General features: G+C 48.2%; 1 protein-coding gene across 4 annotated transcripts in view; it reads left to right on the top strand.

The window, feature by feature from the left end:
* Positions 1-21,542, top strand: part of FAM185A (family with sequence similarity 185 member A) — a 432,094-nt gene that overhangs the window by 250,593 nt on the left and 159,959 nt on the right. For 3 of the 4 annotated variants that reach the window (XM_069628055.1, XM_069628054.1, XM_069628057.1), the window contains exon 5: positions 17,608-17,649. The exons of the other annotated variant lie outside the window; for it this stretch is intronic. In XM_069628055.1, coding sequence (XP_069484156.1) covers positions 17,608-17,649 — 42 coding nt within the window. The remainder of the gene's footprint in view (positions 1-17,607; positions 17,650-21,542) is intronic. 4 annotated transcript variants of the gene reach the window in all.

The raw sequence follows: 21,542 nt of genomic DNA on the forward strand, positions 1-21,542 counted from the left end.
TAACAGGTTACACAATAATCTCTGCAGCAAGGTCATTGACCCACTGAGCTGCATTTCCCAACAGGCTGTTGTCACTGAAAGGGACATGGGTTTAGGGCACTGGCAGTTCCATGTGAGGCTTGCCTGACATAAATGGCATGTCAAAAGCTCTAAGCCTGTTTGGACTATCCCACATTAATCAGGAGATTCAGAATGAGGCTTTGGAATGTGCTAGATCTTTGGCAGTGCGACCCAGTAGTCGGACATGGGAGAAGCAGACGTTTTGAAAAGCGCAAGACCGAGCTGAAGGGATTGAAGTATATGACAGCAATGCCATCTTCTCACACTGTCGGAAGGTTGGTGCGAAGAGCACAGACACTGTTCTTGCTCTGTACTTTAGCTCGCTGCAGAAAATGCCAACACATTTCTTAACAGCAGCTCTGTTAAGAAATTCAGGTACTGTCCCAAAACATAGAAGTCCTGCTAAGAAAAGTGGGCATGATGCAATTAGCCCTGCTGTGAATATGTGGCATTGTGCCATGACATGCGTACGGTAAAGCAGCTCTATTGTGCTATCTTACTATCTATCTTACTGTGGGTAATAATAAGCAGCACTCAGATACCTGAGGGTTCGTAGCGCTATATAAATGCCAAATTATGATTATTATTAATGTTAGCCTACCCTTCAAATGGGATCCTGCATACCAGAAAACACCCACATTGAGGTGCGATGGTGTGAAGAGGAGTTTGAGAGGGCCAGTGCCCTCCTGGTGTGGGATGCTGCAGAGCCGCCACATAGCTCAAGGAAGGAGGCGGGACCTCTGCTTGGACCCCAGTTGGCAGAGCTGGGCTGCAAAGCCTGTGGACCAGGTTGGGACAAAGGAAGACATGCAGAAAAGGCAGCCATTGGCAATGTCTGCGACTTCTGGGGAAGGAGGGTGGCCAATGCTACAATGGCAAAGGAGGACAAAGGAGCAGAGACCTATGAAAAGCTTGGAAGTTTTCCAGCGGGAAGACAGCAGTCGGCAGCCCAGAGTAGATTGGCAATACAGGTGGTTGAAAGACATCCAAGGGCAAAGTTGTCTTTTACCTGCTTGCAGATTATTATTAGTATTAGAGTATTTACTGAGGTCAGACCTAGCTTTGGGAAGCAACACAGTGCTTTACAGAGAGATACAAGGGAGCAGGGTGCAAACATCGAGGGAGGGCAGGCAATTTAGCAGCAATGGATCTATAAGGACTTCATGCTGCAGCTTTTGTTCATGAAAGCTGATATGTCTGGAAGATACCTTGAGCAACATCTACTGGATTTGCTGCAACAGTGAGAGGGGCACTGTATCATCGCCACCTGTGAGCTGAGCACTGTATACCTCCAACAGTGCGAGGGGTTATTTAATATTATTATAGCGAGCAAGTCCATGATGTGTTCCTAGATATCTAGAGAGGGGTCAGGATGCCGATTCAAGATAGGAACCTCATATTCTCTTTAGTTGTTCCTATCATCGCACCATATGCTTTGTGTTTCAAAGTAGGAACATACTTTTATGTTTCAGCTATTTCCCTAGCCCTTGTAGGCATTCATACTGTATCTTTGTGCCACATGGCCTGTTGGTCCAGCACATTACTCTAGTACTGTTAGTCCCTTAGGCCTGCTATACCAAAATAGTGATTTACATTTAGGATATAATATACCTACATGCACTAAGCTCCATTGCGCAAGCTAGCCATATTCCTAATTTTTGCCTAATTGTGCCAGGTAGCAATTCTCTGCTGTTAACACTCTGCATTTAGCAATTGCAAGGACCACCCATGCGTCTCACTTGGATAGAATTGTGAAGATTAGCCATGCATTACACCTAGATAGTTTTGTGAAGATTAGCTACGTGCCACACCTAGATGGAATTTCGAAGATTAACCATGTGTTAAACTGTGAAATAAACCATGCATATCACTATGTAGAATTGTGTAGATTAGCCACGTAGAACTTGGAGAGTAACCAATGTACTAACCACCCCGATCCTGCTTTCTCCAACACACCACCAAACACTATACATGCCCACTGGGATAGCCAACCTATAGACAAACACACACCCAACACAAGTAACCCAAGCTTACAACAACAAACCTGGACACTGGGCCCATAAGAATACAACAAGCCAGTACGCAGAACCTGAAATACCACCCAACCTACACATAAAACACACACGCACTCCTACATAAAAACAGTTGCATAGAAACAACCCAGACATTGGACCTTACCTGTACGGATACAATAAGCCAGTGCAACCAACCAACCATCCAACCATCTGCAAGCCGATGCACACAAAAGCCAGTTTCTCCTGGTTCTGGACTGATCCTATCTTTCTTCCCTCACTCACTGTTAGGGAGAATTCTCTGTTTAGGCTGAATTTCCCTACCTAGTGAGTCCCCCAGCAGCTTTGCTGGATTTCTGGGGTTTAATTTTTTTCTCCTGCCAAGAGTGAGACTCTTTTACCCTCACTCTTGGACATGTTGAAGTGTGTTTTCTTGGTTAAACCTTGTGTTGAATGGGCTATGGGGTCTCTTACTCCATAGGGCCTCATGTATTTTTGTGATGTGGGTCACACAGCACCCTCTGTGCCGTGACCCAGGGGTGTCCTAGGGACTCCCCAACATAGACTCCATACCCTGGGACTGACTACTGTCTCCCAGGGCATGTAAAGTCACCAAAGACTTTGCTAGTCTTGAATCCTGAACAGAACCAGTACAAACCATCATATTGTGGACGTACTGGCTGGGGCAATTCGATTGCCCCAGGGTCTGTTAGTCGAGGGGGCACGTCTCCGTCCCCCCTGATCGAGTTTTGGCTGGTGGCAGTGGAAACTACTTTTTATATTCGACCGCGAATATTTCCCTATGGGATTTCCCATTGTTTTAGGCTAACACATTTAATTATTTATTTACGGTAGCCTTAAACATACCGCCGGTTTATATATTTATTTTTATAACTCCGGTTGGGACTTTTTGCCAAAACTTGATTCTAAAATGGCGTTGGTGTTCGCCTCTGTAACTCTGACCCAAAGTGGAGCCCTTTGTTCCACTTTTGGCGGGCTTCTCCACAGAAGCCCTCCAAAGTGGTGCCACTCTGTCTGGGGTACTTAGGAGGGGTGGAGGGGGATTTAGGCACCCTGGACTGAGTTACCTTGGTAACTCAAGTCGCACTCCGTCCTGATTGGCCCAAGTGGTGAGCCGCCCGGCTCACCACTTAGCATGGTTGAGTGACAGCTAGGCTGGGTGAATGGGGGTTTGCTGCATAAAAGCAGGGCTTTGGGGACTGGGACTTCAGAAGTCGCCACAGGACCAAGAATCCGACGAGGGAAGAGCTGAGCCGACCTGCTTCGACGACACCACCCGGTGGAGCCCTGCTGAACCGTCTCACCACTTTTTCCCGACGACCGAGGAGAACTCTTAACGGAGTGGCTCCTTCCCTTGACTGGTGGGGACAACCAGTTTTCGCCTTCTTTCCGTTCTTTGAGGTATCTCGTGGCCGCCTTGCCTGTGCCAAGCACCCCGGCAACCGGAATACCACACTTTACCCCCATACCGCGAAAGTCGGCACCAACCCTTTAACCGGAGGACTCCGCGGCTGGTTTCTTCCCGGGCAGTGCAACGACCCTCTTCTTCTGCTCTTCAGCGAGAACTTCTTCTCCCCTGACCGACGTCGAGCCCTGCTGCCACTGCCTGGAACAACTGCCACCGCTGGAGGATCCTTTCCGCTTAAGGTACTGTGTTCTGCCTGGCTTCCCTTGCTACCGACTGTACGGGGTAGATTTAGTCCCCGGCTTTCGAACCTGGGAGTGCCTGGGACACTTTGGCTAAACTTTCTGAGCCACTCTAACCTCTTTTTGACTCTTTGCAAGACTTTGAATCTCTAACTAACAGTGTGATCTTGGGCACATTTTCGCTCCGGCTACTCTAAGAGTGGGCCCTGCCTAGTGACTTTTGCTCACCTGTGACTTTATTCTTCTTTAAGCCTATTGCAAGTGCTCTGGACCTTAGAGTGGTGTGTCTAACCCATTTCTGCTTTTTCTCTCCCTTTCTTGGAAACTACTAGAGTGTCATCTAACGTTAAGCACTCACCTCTGTTTTAATTAAGTGGTGTTTACTTAGAGTTGTCTAGATAGGAGAAAGGATTGAATCTACTTTCATTATAACTGTGTTGAAGTGCTTTTACTATATTTTTGCTAGAGTGTTTTTAACTTATGTGTATTTTAAATAAATAACTATATACTTTTGAAACCAAGCTCTGGTCAGTGTTTGCTTGTGCTATTGTGTTTTGGTACATATTGTGTATACTTTACATACTGCCTAACTCTTCTTGAGAGAAGTCTGACTGCTCAGCCACAGCTACCAGGTAAATCTGGGTGGTACAGACTGCTACCAAAGGGGTTTACTGCTCTACCTGTAGTCTTAAATCTTTTGCAGTGTTCCCCAAGGGAACTGCACAGGTTTCTGCCTAACACTGGTGTACAGCGGTGGGATTTGTATTGAGTATACATTTTATTGTGCTTTAGATACCTTAGTGCAACTAACCACAAAGCTTAGCACTGAAAAAGTAAAACCTCTAACATGTCAGTTATAGAAAGCTATAGTCAAGAGTCCCTGGCAGCCAAAACTGCTGATTGTTTAAGAGTGCTCTGTAAACATAAGGATCTCCTGACTAAGGGCAAGAAAATGGAGCTGATTGAAAGATTGTTAGCTAACCAAAGTCTGGGTGATGGTTCAGAGGAACCTACCACTCCAGCAACTGTAGATGACAGTGTTGAAGTTAACATGGAACAAAATGTTGATGTTTCTGAGGAAGAGTCAGAAGAGGAGGGTGAGGCTGTTGTAACTGTCCCCCCTAGGCCTCTGCCTGCTCTACCTGCTGTGCCTACTGGACCTTTACCAGGTCCCACATTTAGTCCTCAGTACTTTGAACTAGAGAAAATGAAGCTAGAATTGGAGTATAAGAAACTTAATGCTCAAACTGACAAAGAACTAAGGCTAAGGGAAATGGAGCTCAAGTATGACTTAGAAATGAAGAAATTATCTGTTGAGAATGTTTCTCTCTCTGGCTCCTCTAGAAGTTCCAGTCCTAAAAGACCCCGGATGCCTAAAGAATTGGTTGGTATGTATGAGCCTAAGTTGGATGTGTTGGATTGGTTGTCTCTGTTTGAATATAATCATGGGCTCCAGAACATCACAGGAAATGACTTACTCACCTGGTTGTTCTCTAGGCTTCCCCCTGTTGCAACTGATGTAGTAATGGAGATGGGGGAGGAGGATAGGAAGGACTATGAATGTGTGAAACTAGCTTTGATAGCTAGGTTTGGGAAGACCCCTTCCCAGTATCTTAAGAGGTTTAGGAGCCTCAAAAAGCATGATGGTACCCCTTGGGCTACCTGGGTGAGTGAATGTTTGAAAAACTTAGAGGGATGGATTAAGGGTTACAAGGTGAACACTTATGAAGGTATGAAGAATTTGTTTATGTTGGAGACTATTTATGATGCCTGCTCTCCTGAGCTCAGACAACACTTGGCTGATTCCAAGGAATTGGATTCCCGGAAGCTAGCTAAGGCTGCTGACTTGTGGGTTGCCAACAGGGCCACTCACAAGGATTCTGGGGTAACTCAGAAGAAGGATGGGGAGAAACAGCCAAAAAAAGACTCCAAAGAGAATTCTAATAATTCCTATCCCAAAGAGGGCCCCAAACCACAAAATAACCAGGGTAAGCCACATGGGAAACCTAGTCAGGCTACTGTACCTTCTGGCCACAAGCCAGAAGGAGGTCAGAACAAGCCACCCTTCCAGAGAGCATTTGGACAATGCTATGTCTGTCAGGGTACTGACCATATCAAAGGAGATCCCAAGTGCAAGGGTAAACCTGCAGGGATCAGCACAGTCTCCTTAGCCTTCACTCCTGAGGATGAAGTACCGATGGCTAGTGCCCACTTTGAACTCTTTGCTGAAGAACCCTTGGGTCTTCAAGCAACTGTAAACTTAGAGCCTATGGGTCTGGTTAGTCCCCAGAATAGGGTTGTGTATAACTCCCTACCTGTTAACTCTAAGGTGTATTATGTGGACAGTGTTCTTGTCAATGGCCAGGATACTCCTGCCAGGAGAGACACTGGGGCCAGCAGAACAGTAGTGGATGAAAGCTTCTTTCAACCTGAGGATGTGGCCAAAGCACCCAAAGGTCCCACTAAGATGTCTGGAGGCCCTGTCCAAATGGTTCCTATTCTACCAGCCCTCATTCAGTGTAACAACATGACAGTGAGGATCCCTGTCAGTGTTCAGACTGAGGTACCTGGGAAGGTCCTGTTAGGGAATGACCTAAGAACTCTAGGAGTAGTGTCACATACCCCCAGGCCTCCCAGTATGGAGAAGCAGAACTTAACCAAATTGGCTAGAAAGGCTACCTTGAAGGACCCTTCCAAGCCTGTGGGACCCTCTACTGAGAACCCCACTACAAGCCCTGGTGTTAGTAAGTTGACCTCTAACCCAGGCACATTTCAGGATAGTATGCTAGGAACATGGGTGCCCCAACCAAGCTCCATCATTGTTCCCCTAGTCTCAGAGTCTCTGACTCCCCCTGCTTCTGAGGAAGAGGTGGATAGACCAACTAGGCCCCTATCTGGACCTGAGAGAACTGGTAATTCTCAGTGCTGGTGGAAAACCAGAAAAGAAAAGTCTAAGGCCAAAAACCTTCAGACTGTTGGACCTTCTACTGAAGACCCCAACTCAAATCCTAATGTTAGGGGGGAAACTCCTAAAATAGGTAAGGGTAGATCTAAGAGGAAGGGGAAGCAGGTGCAGTGCCTAACCCCAACCCCTCCAACCAAGAGGCCTAAGACCCAACCTGCTCCCACAAGAGAGGTGGTGAGGAACCTTGGAGGCCCCTCTAGATCTCAGGGAATCCTTTATAAGGACCCCTTGAAAAAGCCTAACATAGGTTCAGAAGTTGTACCAACTTCTGAGGGACTGGTCAACCAGATCCCCTATAACAAAAAGACTGATGTTCCTCAAAGGGTCTGTAGGTCCGTTAGCTTGCAAAAGAAAACCTTTGAGTTCTCCATTGAACATAGGTCAAGGTGTCACCATCAAAATGCTGATGGACTCTCTAGGATGTATATCATCGACTAGAGGTATGAGGTTCATCCAGGAGTGGATTAAATCCTCCTGTCCCTTAGTCTGGGGGGGGCGAGTGTTAGGGAGAATTCTCTGTTTAGGCTGAATTTCCCTACCTAGTGAGTCCCCCAGCAGCTTTGCTGGATTTCTGGGGTTTAATTTTTTTCTCCTGCCAAGAGTGAGACTCTTTTACCCTCACTCTTGGACATGTTGAAGTGTGTTTTCTTGGTTAAACCTTGTGTTGAATGGGCTATGGGGTCTCTTACTCCATAGGGCCTCATGTATTTTTGTGATGTGGGTCACACAGCACCCTCTGTGCCGTGACCCAGGGGTGTCCTAGGGACTCCCCAACATAGACTCCATACCCTGGGACTGACTACTGTCTCCCAGGGCATGTAAAGTCACCAAAGACTTTGCTAGTCTTGAATCCTGAACAGAACCAGTACAAACCATCATATTGTGGACGTACTGGCTGGGGCAATTCGATTGCCCCAGGGTCTGTTAGTCGAGGGGGCACGTCTCCGTCCCCCCTGATCGAGTTTTGGCTGGTGGCAGTGGAAACTACTTTTTATATTCGACCGCGAATATTTCCCTATGGGATTTCCCATTGTTTTAGGCTAACACATTTAATTATTTATTTACGGTAGCCTTAAACATACCGCCGGTTTATATATTTATTTTTATAACTCCGGTTGGGACTTTTTGCCAAAACTTGATTCTAAAATGGCGTTGGTGTTCGCCTCTGTAACTCTGACCCAAAGTGGAGCCCTTTGTTCCACTTTTGGCGGGCTTCTCCACAGAAGCCCTCCAAAGTGGTGCCACTCTGTCTGGGGTACTTAGGAGGGGTGGAGGGGGATTTAGGCACCCTGGACTGAGTTACCTTGGTAACTCAAGTCGCACTCCGTCCTGATTGGCCCAAGTGGTGAGCCGCCCGGCTCACCACTTAGCATGGTTGAGTGACAGCTAGGCTGGGTGAATGGGGGTTTGCTGCATAAAAGCAGGGCTTTGGGGACTGGGACTTCAGAAGTCGCCACAGGACCAAGAATCCGACGAGGGAAGAGCTGAGCCGACCTGCTTCGACGACACCACCCGGTGGAGCCCTGCTGAACCGTCTCACCACTTTTTCCCGACGACCGAGGAGAACTCTTAACGGAGTGGCTCCTTCCCTTGACTGGTGGGGACAACCAGTTTTCGCCTTCTTTCCGTTCTTTGAGGTATCTCGTGGCCGCCTTGCCTGTGCCAAGCACCCCGGCAACCGGAATACCACACTTTACCCCCATACCGCGAAAGTCGGCACCAACCCTTTAACCGGAGGACTCCGCGGCTGGTTTCTTCCCGGGCAGTGCAACGACCCTCTTCTTCTGCTCTTCAGCGAGAACTTCTTCTCCCCTGACCGACGTCGAGCCCTGCTGCCACTGCCTGGAACAACTGCCACCGCTGGAGGATCCTTTCCGCTTAAGGTACTGTGTTCTGCCTGGCTTCCCTTGCTACCGACTGTACGGGGTAGATTTAGTCCCCGGCTTTCGAACCTGGGAGTGCCTGGGACACTTTGGCTAAACTTTCTGAGCCACTCTAACCTCTTTTTGACTCTTTGCAAGACTTTGAATCTCTAACTAACAGTGTGATCTTGGGCACATTTTCGCTCCGGCTACTCTAAGAGTGGGCCCTGCCTAGTGACTTTTGCTCACCTGTGACTTTATTCTTCTTTAAGCCTATTGCAAGTGCTCTGGACCTTAGAGTGGTGTGTCTAACCCATTTCTGCTTTTTCTCTCCCTTTCTTGGAAACTACTAGAGTGTCATCTAACGTTAAGCACTCACCTCTGTTTTAATTAAGTGGTGTTTACTTAGAGTTGTCTAGATAGGAGAAAGGATTGAATCTACTTTCATTATAACTGTGTTGAAGTGCTTTTACTATATTTTTGCTAGAGTGTTTTTAACTTATGTGTATTTTAAATAAATAACTATATACTTTTGAAACCAAGCTCTGGTCAGTGTTTGCTTGTGCTATTGTGTTTTGGTACATATTGTGTATACTTTACATACTGCCTAACTCTTCTTGAGAGAAGTCTGACTGCTCAGCCACAGCTACCAGGTAAATCTGGGTGGTACAGACTGCTACCAAAGGGGTTTACTGCTCTACCTGTAGTCTTAAATCTTTTGCAGTGTTCCCCAAGGGAACTGCACAGGTTTCTGCCTAACACTCACCAACCCTGTCCTCTTTCTTGCAGGGCCACGTTAGTGCCTGGAGACTGCCCTTGGGTGGTAGCGGCGTGCAGTATTAATAAACATAACATAACCTAACATGTTGGGTGAGCAAGGAAAGTTACATGTGGTGGGGCAAAAGTTATGCTGTGCCCTCAGGCATTTGACTTTATCTGCTGCACCATTATTTATTCTCCTGTCGCACAATGGTGAAAGCTCCCAAAAGAGTTGATGTCCGATGTAGGTGGTCTGATTTTGGCAAATACCTCATCATTCAAGCAATAGCCACATTTAAAGTCCTGTAACTACACTGTGCATACACTGAGGAATATGCGATTTTATTTATTTATTTTTTCAATTTCTTTTATTTATTTGTACATGGTTTCAAAAAAACCTTTACAAAACGAAATGCATAACATTTAAAAGAATAAAAACATTTTCACAACAGAATTTAAAACTAATGAAAAGAAAATGTAAGTAAGATGAAAACCCTAACAATAATTTTACTCTTCCTTGTTTTGCTTGCAGTTTAGAGTGCAACCTTCACACTCCCTTTCTTTTATGATGTACACATTGAACAAAACAACACTGAAACTCTGTTGTGGTTCTCATACTGGTGGATAAACTTCGGCCACTCTTTCCTATACGATTGTCAAAGAGTCCAATCTTGCCCCCTATCCCAACAAAAAAAACAGGAAAAGAGAGAAGGAAGAAGGCTATCAAATGACAATAATAGCATCTTTCTAGCACTTGAATAGTAATTGTGAAAGCTGTTTCATGCCCGGAGATCAGTCTATCCCAAAGCAACTCTGATATAAGTCCCTCTTGTCTGTCCACAAATCTTCTAAACAGAGCCGCTTTGACAAGCCAGGATCCCTCGCATTCCATTAGTAGGTGTTTTAATGTTTGGTTCGAGGGATTGTTGCATGTTTGACACAATTTGCGAGCTTCTTCGCCTTGACTCCGCTTTTCCAAAACGTCCCCAGTATGTATCAAATTCAACCTTATTCTGGGGAAATGTTTTCGAATCTACCAGTCTGGAAATGATATCAGATATCTCGAAAGATGCCCCCATTTTTTTGTCAACCGACAGAAATGAGTTTATGGTAACTGTATTTCTCAAATTTTCGATTGTTGCAATCCAATCGCTTCGTTCCACTGCCTTTTTTACTTTCCGAGGGTTTAGAGTTAATATCTCAAAATTTGAATCCGCCTTTACTAGGGACTCCTTAACCCTTACTTCCATTTTATTAACAATGTTGGATCTAGGGTGCACATGGTGAGCCTTGATCTCACTATAAAGGGTTCCACTTTGTGCAGTAATAATCTGGCAGTAGAGAGATATCAGTTTCCAGTCTAAGGAAGGAACAAGTTACTTACCTGTAACTGTTGTTCTCCAGCATGGGTCTGGCATGGATTCACATGCTCATGAATATTCCCCGTCGTCAGGCTGGGAATCCTCGGTAAAGAAAAAACCAGTATCAGTTTCGTTTCTGATCTGTCTTTCGTAGTAATAACCAATCACTGGTCTCTGCGTCATACTGACCACAGCCAATGACTGCCCTCTACCTAAGCACCGCCTCTGGCAGCCATCTTCAGATTTGGAAGCACGTGAAGTGGCAGTATGACCAAGTGAAGAGCCGCAGAGGGGTAGGCGGGAGGGTTCGCATGTGAATCCATGCCAGACCCATGCTGGAGAACAACAGTTACAGGTAAGTAACTTGTTCCTTCTCCAGCATGGGGTCTGGCATGGATTCACATGCTCATGAATAAAGAATACATAGCAGTACACACATGCACAACCACGGGAGGTGGCAAAGGCTCAACATTAAGCATCACATCAACTCAACATTAAGCATCTTACCTCCTCACCAGGCTCACCTCAGGCGAACAGGTTGCGCAGCACTGCTTGGCCGACCCTGGACTCCTCCCTGGAATCCCGGTCGACGCAGTAGAATTTCGTGAAGGTGTGCGTCGACCTCCACGTAGCAGCCCTGCATATGTCCAGCAGGGGCACACCAGATAGGAACGCCGTGGTAGCTGCGATCGCTCTGGTGGAATGGGCTCTCGGATGGCCAGGCAGCGGTCGGTTTGCCAACCGCTGACAGCACATGATACAGCCGGAGAGCCATCTGGAGATGGAAGCCTTCGAGCGAGCCTTCCCCTGATTGACAGGTCCAAAGTTCACAAAGAGTTGTGACGTCTTCCGAAAACCCTTCGTGCGGTCCACGTAGAACTTCAGCGCTCTAGCTACATCCAGCGAGTGCAAAGTCCTCTCAGCCGGCGACGAAGGCGACGGGAAGAACACAGGTAACACCAAGGGTTCGTTGAGATGGAAGTCCGACGGTACCTTGGGCATGAAGGAGGGGTGCGTCCTGAGCACTACCCTCGTGTCGTGGAAAGTCAAGTACGGGGCCTTGCAGGAAAGGGCCTGGATCTCTCCCACTCGTCGTGCGGAGGTGATGGCCACAAGAAAAGCTGTTTTCCACGATAGAAACTTCAACGGGGCCGAGTGCAGAGGCTCGAACGGAGGCCCCATGAGCTTGGTCAGCACCACGTTGAGCTCCCACGCCGGGGCCGGAGCCTTCACCGGCGGGAACGATCTGAACAGTCCCTTCATGAACTCTTTCACCAGACGATGAGACCACAAGGACGCCCGCCCCGTGGTTCTGGTGTATCGGGAGATCGCAGCAAGATGAATCTTGATGGACGCGTGTGCCAGACCAGCTTTGGCCAGCGTCAGCAGGTACGGCAGTACTTGGGGAGCCGTAATCCGTAGAGGGTTAATCTTCTGTGCGTGGCACCAGACAGAGAACCTCTTCCATTTGTGTCCGTAGCATTTAAGAGTCGAGGACGCCCTGGCCTTTGCAAGAACCTCTCTGCAATCGGCCGGTATGTCGTATCCTCCAAACTCTAGCGCTGCAGGAGCCAGGCCTGCAAGTTCAGCGACTTCGGGTCGTGGTGGAGGATGGCGCCTCCTTCCCTGGAGAGTAGATCCGCGTCCGCCGGCAGCTTGATCGGCGGGGACGCTGACAAGTCCAGAAGGTCCGGGAACCATATCTGCCTCGGCCACGCAGGTGCGACGAGGATCATCCTGCACCGTGACCTCTTGAGCTGGTTGACGAGCCGGATTAGCAGAGGCAAGGGAGGGAACGCGTAGAGGAACAGGCCCTCCCAGGGGAACGAGAAAGCATCGCCCATGCTCCTCGTCTGGGGAAACCTGCTGGCGAACCTCCGGCACTTGGTGTTCGTCGCCGTCGCGAACAGGTCGATCTGGGGTGTGCCCCACCGTCGGAAGAGGCGATCCACCAGATCCTGCCGTAGTTCCCACTCGTGGCACGAGCGCAGCTCCCTGCTGAGTGAGTCGGCGATGGTGTTTTTTATCCCTGCCAGATGAAACGGCACCAGAAAAATCCCTTGGGCGACGGCCCAATGCCACAGGTCCTGCGCCTCCTTGGACAGCGCTGGGGACCTGGTTCCGCCCTGTTTCCTGATGTAAAACATGGTGGTGGTGTTGTCGGTGAAGATCCTCACCACCTTGCCCTTGAGGGACGGAAGGAAGGACCTGAGGGCCCAAAACACTGCACGGAGCTCCAGGACGTTGATATGCAGGGACTTCTCCGTCGGGAGCCAGAGTCCCCTTGCGTGCAGATTTTCGGTGTGCGCTCCCCACCCTTCCAGGGAGGCATCCATGGTCACAGTCTCCTGGTGGGCTGGGGTCTGGAAGTCCATGCCCGCCGTCAGATGCGCGCGGGTGCCCCAACACCGTATCGCTCGTCGGAAACTCTCGTCGAGCTTGATCCTTTCCTCGAAGCTGCCCGTCGTCTGGATCCAGCGCGCATCCAGGAATTCTTGCAACGGGCGCATCCGGAGCCTGCACATGGGAATGAGGTAGATGCAGGAAGACATCATCCCGAGGAGGGACTTGATGGACCTCACTTTGGCCGCGTCGGCCACCAACATCCGTTGCACCTTGCCCAAGATGGTCCTGGTCCTCTCCTCCGACGGGGAGGCCAGAAGGGACACTGTGTCGAGCCTCGCTCCCAGAAACAGTGCGACTTGCGCGGGCACCAGGTGGGATTTGGCGTAGTTCACGGAGAATCCCAGGTCCGTGAGGAGTTGGACGGTCCTTGCCGTGTGGACCACGGCGAGCTCCCTCGTCTTGGCGCGGATGAGCCAGTCGTCCAGGTAGGGGTAGACGTGAATCCCCTCGCGGCGCAGCTGCGCCGCCACCGGTGCGAGGCACTTGGTGAATACCCTGGGTGCCGACCGTATTCCGAAGGGAAGGGCTTTGAACTGGTAATGACGCCCTTGGACCACGAATCTGAGGAATTTTCGGTGCCCCTTTAGGATGGGAATGTGGAAGTAGGCATCCTCCAAATCCAACGACGATAGGAAGTCTCCTTCCTCCAGCTGACCCAGGACGTGCTGGAGGGTGACAATCCGGAACTTCTGCGCCTTGATGAACTTGTTCAGACGTCGAAGGTCTAGGATGGGGCGCCATCCTCCCGTCTTCTTCTTCACGAGGAAGTATCTCGAGTAGACTCCGGAGCCCCGAAGCCTCTTTGGGACGAGTTCGATGGCGCCCTTTCTGAGCATCGCCTTTACCTCCAGGAGAAGTTGAGGGACGTGAAGTTCTTTCCTGGCCACGGGGGGGACGCGCGGGCACCTTCTTTGAAACTCGAGCGCGTGGCCCCGGGCCAGGGCGTCCAGCACCCAACGGTCGGTGGAGATGGACTCCCACACGCTGACGAAGCCCGCCAGCCGGCCTCCCACCGGGGTGCTTCGGTGGGGGCCCGACCCCACGGCTGGTTCAATCCTGCTTGGACGCGGCCTTGCCGCCTTGACCTCCTTGGCGACGACGGCGGGGTCCGCTAGACTTGCCTCGTCCTCTGTAGGCCTCTTGCGACGACGAGCGGGCCGCTTGACGGTAGGAAGCGAAACCGCCACCGGAACCTTTGGAGGCGCCCTTGCCTCCGCCGCTCCGAAAGGGCATCCGCCGTTGCTGCAGGACTCCAAGGGCCCGGGCCGTCTCAGTATCCGCCTTGATGGCCTGAAGGGAATCGTCCACTGTCTTCCCAAACAGGTTGTTCCCGTCGAAGGGCATGTCCAGGACTCTGGTCTGGACGTCCTGCCGGAAGTCCGTAGCTTTGAGCCATCCACGACGTCGAAGGCAAACGCCGTTGCCCAGCTGGCGGAACCCAGTGTCGGCGATGTCCGTCGCCACGGTGATGGCGTGGTCCGAGGCCACCTCACCTTCCTGCAGGATCTCCAGGGCCTCCGCCCTCTTGTCGTCCGGCAGAAAATCCAGCAGGGGAGCTATCTTGTACCAGAGCTCCCTGTCGTAGCGGGCCACGATAGCCAAGGCGTTGGCCGCTTTAATCGTCGTCGCTGCCGACGAGATGACTCTACGTCCCATAGCATCCAATTTCTTTCCCTCGCTGTCCGGCGGGGAAGTCGATGTGGAGGCCGCACCCCCCCCGCTTTCTTCCTGGCTGCCGCGGAGACGACGGAATCCGGGGTAGGCTGCGCCCGGAGGCATAGGGGGGCCGTGTCCGGGACCCAGTACTTTTTCTCGTACCGGTCTCTTCTAGCTGGCGTCGTGGAAGGGTTCTTGAGGAGGGAAAGGCCCTCATCCCAAATGTCGTCCAACAGAGGCACTGCGAGGACCGTCTTCCTCTTGGCCTCGCGCCGCTGATAAAGGAAGCCTTCCTTTTTCTTCTCCTCAGGGCAGAGTTGGAAAAGCTCGGAAGCCCTGGAGATCATGGAGTGGAAAGATCCGATCTCGTCGGGCGGAGAAGCCCTGGCGGGAGGCGACGACGGAATATCCTCGTCGTATGCCTCGTCGTCCGTACCCGTCGCTGCCGTGTCAGTCCCCGTATCATCCCCTCGGGTGGACGGGGAGGAGGGCTGGACGGGGCGCGACGGTTGAAAAGGAGGTGGTGGATGGATCCTTCTTTTCTTGGTAGGGGGAACACCAGAAGGTCCCGGTTCTGGATCCCCCGACGGGAGAGGTTCCTCCGTCGGTAACGGTAGCCTCGTCCTTATCTCGGAGCATAAGGACTGTATGGCCAACAAAATGGCCGCCGAGTTGTCTTGTGGCGCTGGCAGAGGGGAATCCGACGGGCGAGCAGGGGCCCCGTCGGTATCCTCGACGATGTCGTCGTCGTCACCTGCGTCGGGGTCCATTCCGACGGGCTGGCCTCCTTCCACGCCTAGGCCGTGGCTTAAGACCTCGATCAGCTCCTCTTCTGAGGTTGAGGCCGAATCTACGACGACGCCCTGCCCCCCCTTCTTCTTCCCCACGGAGGGTTTCACGGGGGTCCTATCGATGGGCACAAAAGAAGACTCCCTCCGAGGAGGCAGGGAGATTCTGGGCCCTGAGGTCGCCACCACTGGTGCAGCCTCCACAGGCTGAGCCAGGGCCGCCGCGACCGTTTCGATAGAGGGCTTGGTCGGATGGATCAAGGCCTTCACCACCTTAGGTGCGCTCACCGCCTTATCCTTGAGGGAGGGGGCACTGCCACGCTCCTCCTCTGCCTTAGAGCTCGACCGGGGCCTCTCCAGGAGCTTCGCCGGGTGCTCGGCCTTCCTCTTACCCGACCCAGAGCGTTGGCTCGTGGTTGATGGTGCCGGGGAGGGTGCGCCCTGCCTGGCGCCCGTAGAGCCCGACCGTTCGGTGCTCCCGGTGCCAGCGGACTCGCGGTGCTTGGCCTTATGTTGGGCCCCCGTCGCCGGGGCGCCCTCAAAAGTCTTAGAAGACCGCTCGGATTTCTTCTTCTTCTCGCCAGACGGGCTCTTACCCTCCAGCCAGTTGGCGAGACGTTGATGGCGGTCCTTCATGGTCCGTTCCGACATGTTGCCGCAAAACGCACAGTCCTTCTCCACGTGCGTCTTGTCCTCATGAAGGCAGTAAAGGCAGAAAGAGTGTTCGTCCTCCTTAAAGACGTTCTGCAGCTGACATCCAGGGCAGACCCTGAACAGCTTTCCGGGCGTCGAGCTTCCCTTCTCCTGGGCCATCTCCGAGACCGGGCCTGAGAAGCTTCTGGAGTCCTCCGAAGTGTAGCTCGACGAAATCTTCACCCTTGAGGGGCACAGACGAATCCGACACGGGTCCCCGTTGATCGGATGTAGGATCGGTGGAGCTTGAGGCTCTTTTGACCGAAAGAATCGAAGTTTTTTGTGAAAAAGCGCGAAAAATAGCACTAACGCTCGAGAGCAATAGCACGAGGATCCCAACACATGAACGTGCGGTAAAAATCTGAAGATGGCTGCCAGAGGCGGTGCTTAGGTAGAGGGCAGTCATTGGCTGTGGTCAGTATGACGCAGAGACCAGTGATTGGTTATTACTACGAAAGACAGATCAGAAACGAAACTGATACTGGTTTTTTCTTTACCGAGGATTCCCAGCCTGACGACGGGGAATATTCATGAGCATGTGAATCCATGCCAGACCCCATGCTGGAGAAGCTAGAGATTTTAAACCCAACTCAAATCTCGAGCTCGAGAACGAGGTGCTCCTTGGAAGTCCAAGAACTCTCTTCCATAGGAGGCTCTCCAGCTTGTTCCAGTTTGTATGCCAAAGCTGTGGCTTTGCCTCTATACCATACAAAATTACAGGAATGGCTTTTGCCACATAGAATTTAATCAGGGGTAAATGGAAAATTTGCAATGCCTAGTAAGTAGCTTTTTCATCTGGGGAATAATATGTAAAATGTTCCCCTGCACAGCCAACTCTACTTTATAAATGGCTGGTGATGCATATACCAAATATCCCAGATACGTCCAATCTTCCACCCTTGGGATGATTTGGCCCTCCAGTACCCAGTTGGAATAGTGGATCTCTTTACGTGGATGACTGAAGACTACCATCTTTGATTTTGCGGGATTAATGGATAACCCATTTATCCTTGCATAGTCGTCTAACTTTGTTAGCAGGTGCTGCAGTCCTATTGCAGTTTTGTCCAGCAACACAATATCATACGCGTAGGCCAGCCACTAGATCCTTTTCCCATTAATCTCTGGACTGGCCAACGCAGATGATTCCAAAAAGATACCCATGTCTGCTAGAAACAGGTTGCGATTTAGGATGAATTGGCAGAATAAGTCTGATTTGTAATCTGTTTACAGTAATGTCTGTTTCGCAGCAGTGATAATGTCCTCATGACAATAGTTGGAGCCTATATCGACAAATAACAAATGTATCATTTGGAGTAAAATCAAGAGTTCATTTGCACAGTTTTGCTGGTTTCTGATACCTTTTTTTATTTGTTACAGGCAATGTTACTGTTCAAAGCAAGCAAGGAAACATCACAGTGGGTATGATTATTATTTTGTTTAGGTTTTCTTAGTGTTATTACTATCAAAGAGTGGTGTTTGTGCCTTACCAGACTGTTTGCAGCCCTAGAAGAAAGAAGTGTAGCACTCGCTTTTATTCCCTAAAAACAAAAACAAAAATCAAATATTAAAAAAACTACAGTTTAAAAACGCGCAGCAAAAAATAGAACCAGAAGTAAACAAAAACAAGTTTAATTTTAATTAAATGTGAGGTGCAAAGAAGTATTGTTTACAAAAAGATATCTGTTTTACGGTTAACGTATATTTTTACTTCCCCAAACGAATATCTCTATCGGGAATAGGAGTTCATTTGTACTCTCTAAAGAAAAAGAAAAAAAAAAGTCACTCCTCTTCAACAAAAAGGAGTAAAATACTCCCACTTCTAAATCTTATGTGGAGCCCTGATTGTTCTAGTGATCTAGTAATCTATGTTTATTGCCTAGTATTTATTGCTGTGTTGGCTCTTTGATAAAGAGCAGTTATGTTTTTTGTTTGGTTATGAATTGTTTGCACTTTCAGAAAGTGCATTGACAGTTGTTATCAGTAGTACATGCTTAGATAAGACTACATGAAATGTTAAAAAGCAGTTTGTAAACGCTATTCTTGAAGGCACTTGCTGAGATGCTAAAGCATGAAGATTGAAGCAAATTATTCATAAGTGGATAAGGGCACGAAAGAGAAAAGAGAAAGGAAGAAACCCATTGCATGCTGGCATTCTTGGAGGATGTAATTTACCTGGACACTCTTTTGCACTCCTCACTGTGGGGATGCCTAATTGACTTTTTAGTTTGCAACTGGGATGATATTTCAGATGGTCTGTTCAAATGAGACTGCAGCATTTTCACGTTCCTAATAGGTATGCTGGAAATCTGCCATGAAGATGAAACCTAAAATAAATTAATGAATTCTCTTGTTGATGGTAATTAATTTGCTTCATTCAACATTTTTGCCATAAAAGGGAAGCACACATAAACGCCCAGAAGCAACATTTACACAGAAAATCACATTTGATTGCAAATATATATATATTTTTTTGTAACAATCCAAATTTGTACAAAGAACCAAATAAAAAAAAAAAGAGAAATTATCAAATTTATTTGACTGAAAACTGTAGGTGTTTTGGTATATGTATTGTAAATAATAGGTGGGGGGTGGGATAAGGGTATAAGTTAGGGTAGGGGGAATCCCCCGCATTATTCAAAAACAAAGTTAAAAAGCAAAAAGTAATTTTTGTTTTTGTTCCAAAAAATTAGAATTTCTCAATTTCTGTTTTCTTTTTTTTGAAAATATCACGGATATCCCTAACAATCATCTGTTCCAGTAGTTTTCTGCACATTAACGATCATCATTCACTGTAAAAGAATTCAAACATAATGTGCAATGACTGGGTATGGGTAAAATATGTCTCTATGCCGTCAAGCCTTATACAAAAAATAAGCTACCGTAATGACAACTTCAGACAATTGCGATGCTTTCAGCACCCATTATTGTTCTAATGCCATGCTGTCTTAGACATGGATTTATATTTCAGCAGAAAATCATTTTGTACAGAGTCCCAGTAAATAGAAAATGCTGTAATGTATTTATTTCTATTTAGTTTTAACAAAGAAAACCTTTATAAAACTGAAATGAACCACAAGCAAAGTATACAGAATTTCTACAAAAAATGTCAGACATTTTGAATTCTATGAAGCCATCGCAATGCAGAGGCGATGTATGCCCCCCTAAGATAATTAAGAGTGCGCTGAGCCACTTGCTCCACTCATTACTGCATTCATTAATGCCTCCTTTAAGACGGGCATTGTCCCTGACAGCCTTAAAGAGGCATGGGTGCGCCCCTGTTAAAAAAAAAAAAAAAGCCTACAACTGACCCCGCACAGCCCAACAACTGCCGGCCTATAACAACTGTCCCATTCCTTTGCAAAATATTAGACAAGGCAGCCCACAGCCAGATTCAACTCTACCTAGAAGATCCATCCTAGGAAATAGACAGTCGGGATTCCGCAAAGGGCACAGAACCGAAACAGCCCTGCTGGATCTAAAAAATCAAATTACTCAAATCTTGGACAATGGGAAGCCCGCCCTTCTTCTCCTCCTTGACCTCTCAGCGGCGTTCGATCTTGTTGATCATAAAACCCTCACCGCACACCTCACGCACTCAGCACATTACTCGGACCAAGCTGCCTCATCGATCTCTTCGTTTCTAGAGGGAAGAGTATGAAAGGCTTTTCAAACACAGCTAATGCAGCCCCCACCACCATACACTGTGGTGTCCCACAGGGATCCTGTACTGCCTCTACGCTGTACAATCTCTTCACTAAGCCTCTTTTTGACAAACTGGGCACACTTCGGATTGCATATACCAATTATGCTGATAATACCCAGGTGCTCCTTCCCTTAACAGGCTCATATCTTCAAGGCACCACCTCCCTCAGACAAATATACGCTATCATCCAAGCCTGGATGGCAACCAATGGCCTATGCCTCAACAGGGACAAGGCGGAAATTCTCATTCTGGGCCAAAAGACCACTCTAGCGAAACTGGACTATCTTTACTCCAATTTCAACATTCACAACTGCATCATCCCAGTCCTATCATCTGTCAAAACCTAAGGGGGTCTACATAGATGCTACTCTGTCTATGAACAAGTAAGTCAGTGCTATTGTCTCTGCCTCTGCCTTAAGTACCAAATTCATCAATGCCATCAAACCTTTCTTAAACAAGGAAAATTGTCTTTCAATAGCCAGAGCGACCATAGGTGCAAAGCTACACTATTGCAATGCACTCTTAGCTGGCACGTCCCTAAAAAATATAAAAAGACTTCAAATCACTCAAAATAACTCACTAAGAGCAGCCTTAAGCATTCCAAAAAGAGACCACATCTCCCTAGCAAGACAGTCCGTGCACTGGCTCCCAGTCAAATAGCACATCACATTCAAGATTCTCACCACCACACACAAATGTATCCACCACACAGCTCCGCCTTATCTCTCAGACACAATTCATAGATCCCTCTCGACTTAGCCCACCAGATATTGCTACACCAACCAACTCACTGTACCACGCATTAACAAGGCCAAAGCAGAAGGGATAGGATTCCCATTTCTAGACCCTAAGCTTTGGAATGCGCTTTCCACTGCCCTAAGAGCAGAAACTTCTCTCTCTGCCTTTAGAAAAAACCTTAAAACTACTCTTCAACTAAATCGCTCGCTACTACATGTCTTTACAAACTGTCCTGCAACTGTACAATAATCCTGCCTGTATATGTCTTTCATGTGTAACTACGTTTTTTTGAGAACTCCTGTAACAAGCGCCACGATGCCTCCGGGCTGTTGTGCGCTCAACAAATACGAATAAATAAATAACATTCAAAAAAAACACGAGGGATCTAATAAAACAACATATAAAATTCAATTGAGAAAATAAAAGTTACAAAAGACACAGCTATTACGACATACAATAAATAGCATTTTAGAAGTTACAAAATTACACAAGACTCACCATTTGCATCATAAAATATACACACTTTCCTAATAAAAAAGCTTAAAAACCCTAAGACAGCCCTCCTTCAGTGTAAAAAAAAAAAGTATTCAAATAGCAGCACTCATACTTCATTATATTCTCAAATAATACATTTACAGACTTTCGTCAGAAACCTAATAACTGATCGTTTTAATTGGATCCTTTTACCATGCATCATATTAAGCCATAAACAATCAGGCGACACCCAACAGAGGTTAGCAATTAATTTACCAAAATATTAAATCTGTTGTTTCTTAAGGGCAGGGCAATATAATAGAACGTGTTGTAAGGATACTTATTCACACAGGCTTGAGCAGAATCTAGAGTATGGCATAAATACCTGGGCTGCTTA

The sequence above is a fragment of the Ambystoma mexicanum genome, chromosome 12, assembly GCF_040938575.1.
Source record: "Ambystoma mexicanum isolate Mex_15411 chromosome 12, UKY_AmexF1_1, whole genome shotgun sequence".
Lineage (NCBI taxonomy): Eukaryota > Metazoa > Chordata > Amphibia > Caudata > Ambystomatidae > Ambystoma > Ambystoma mexicanum.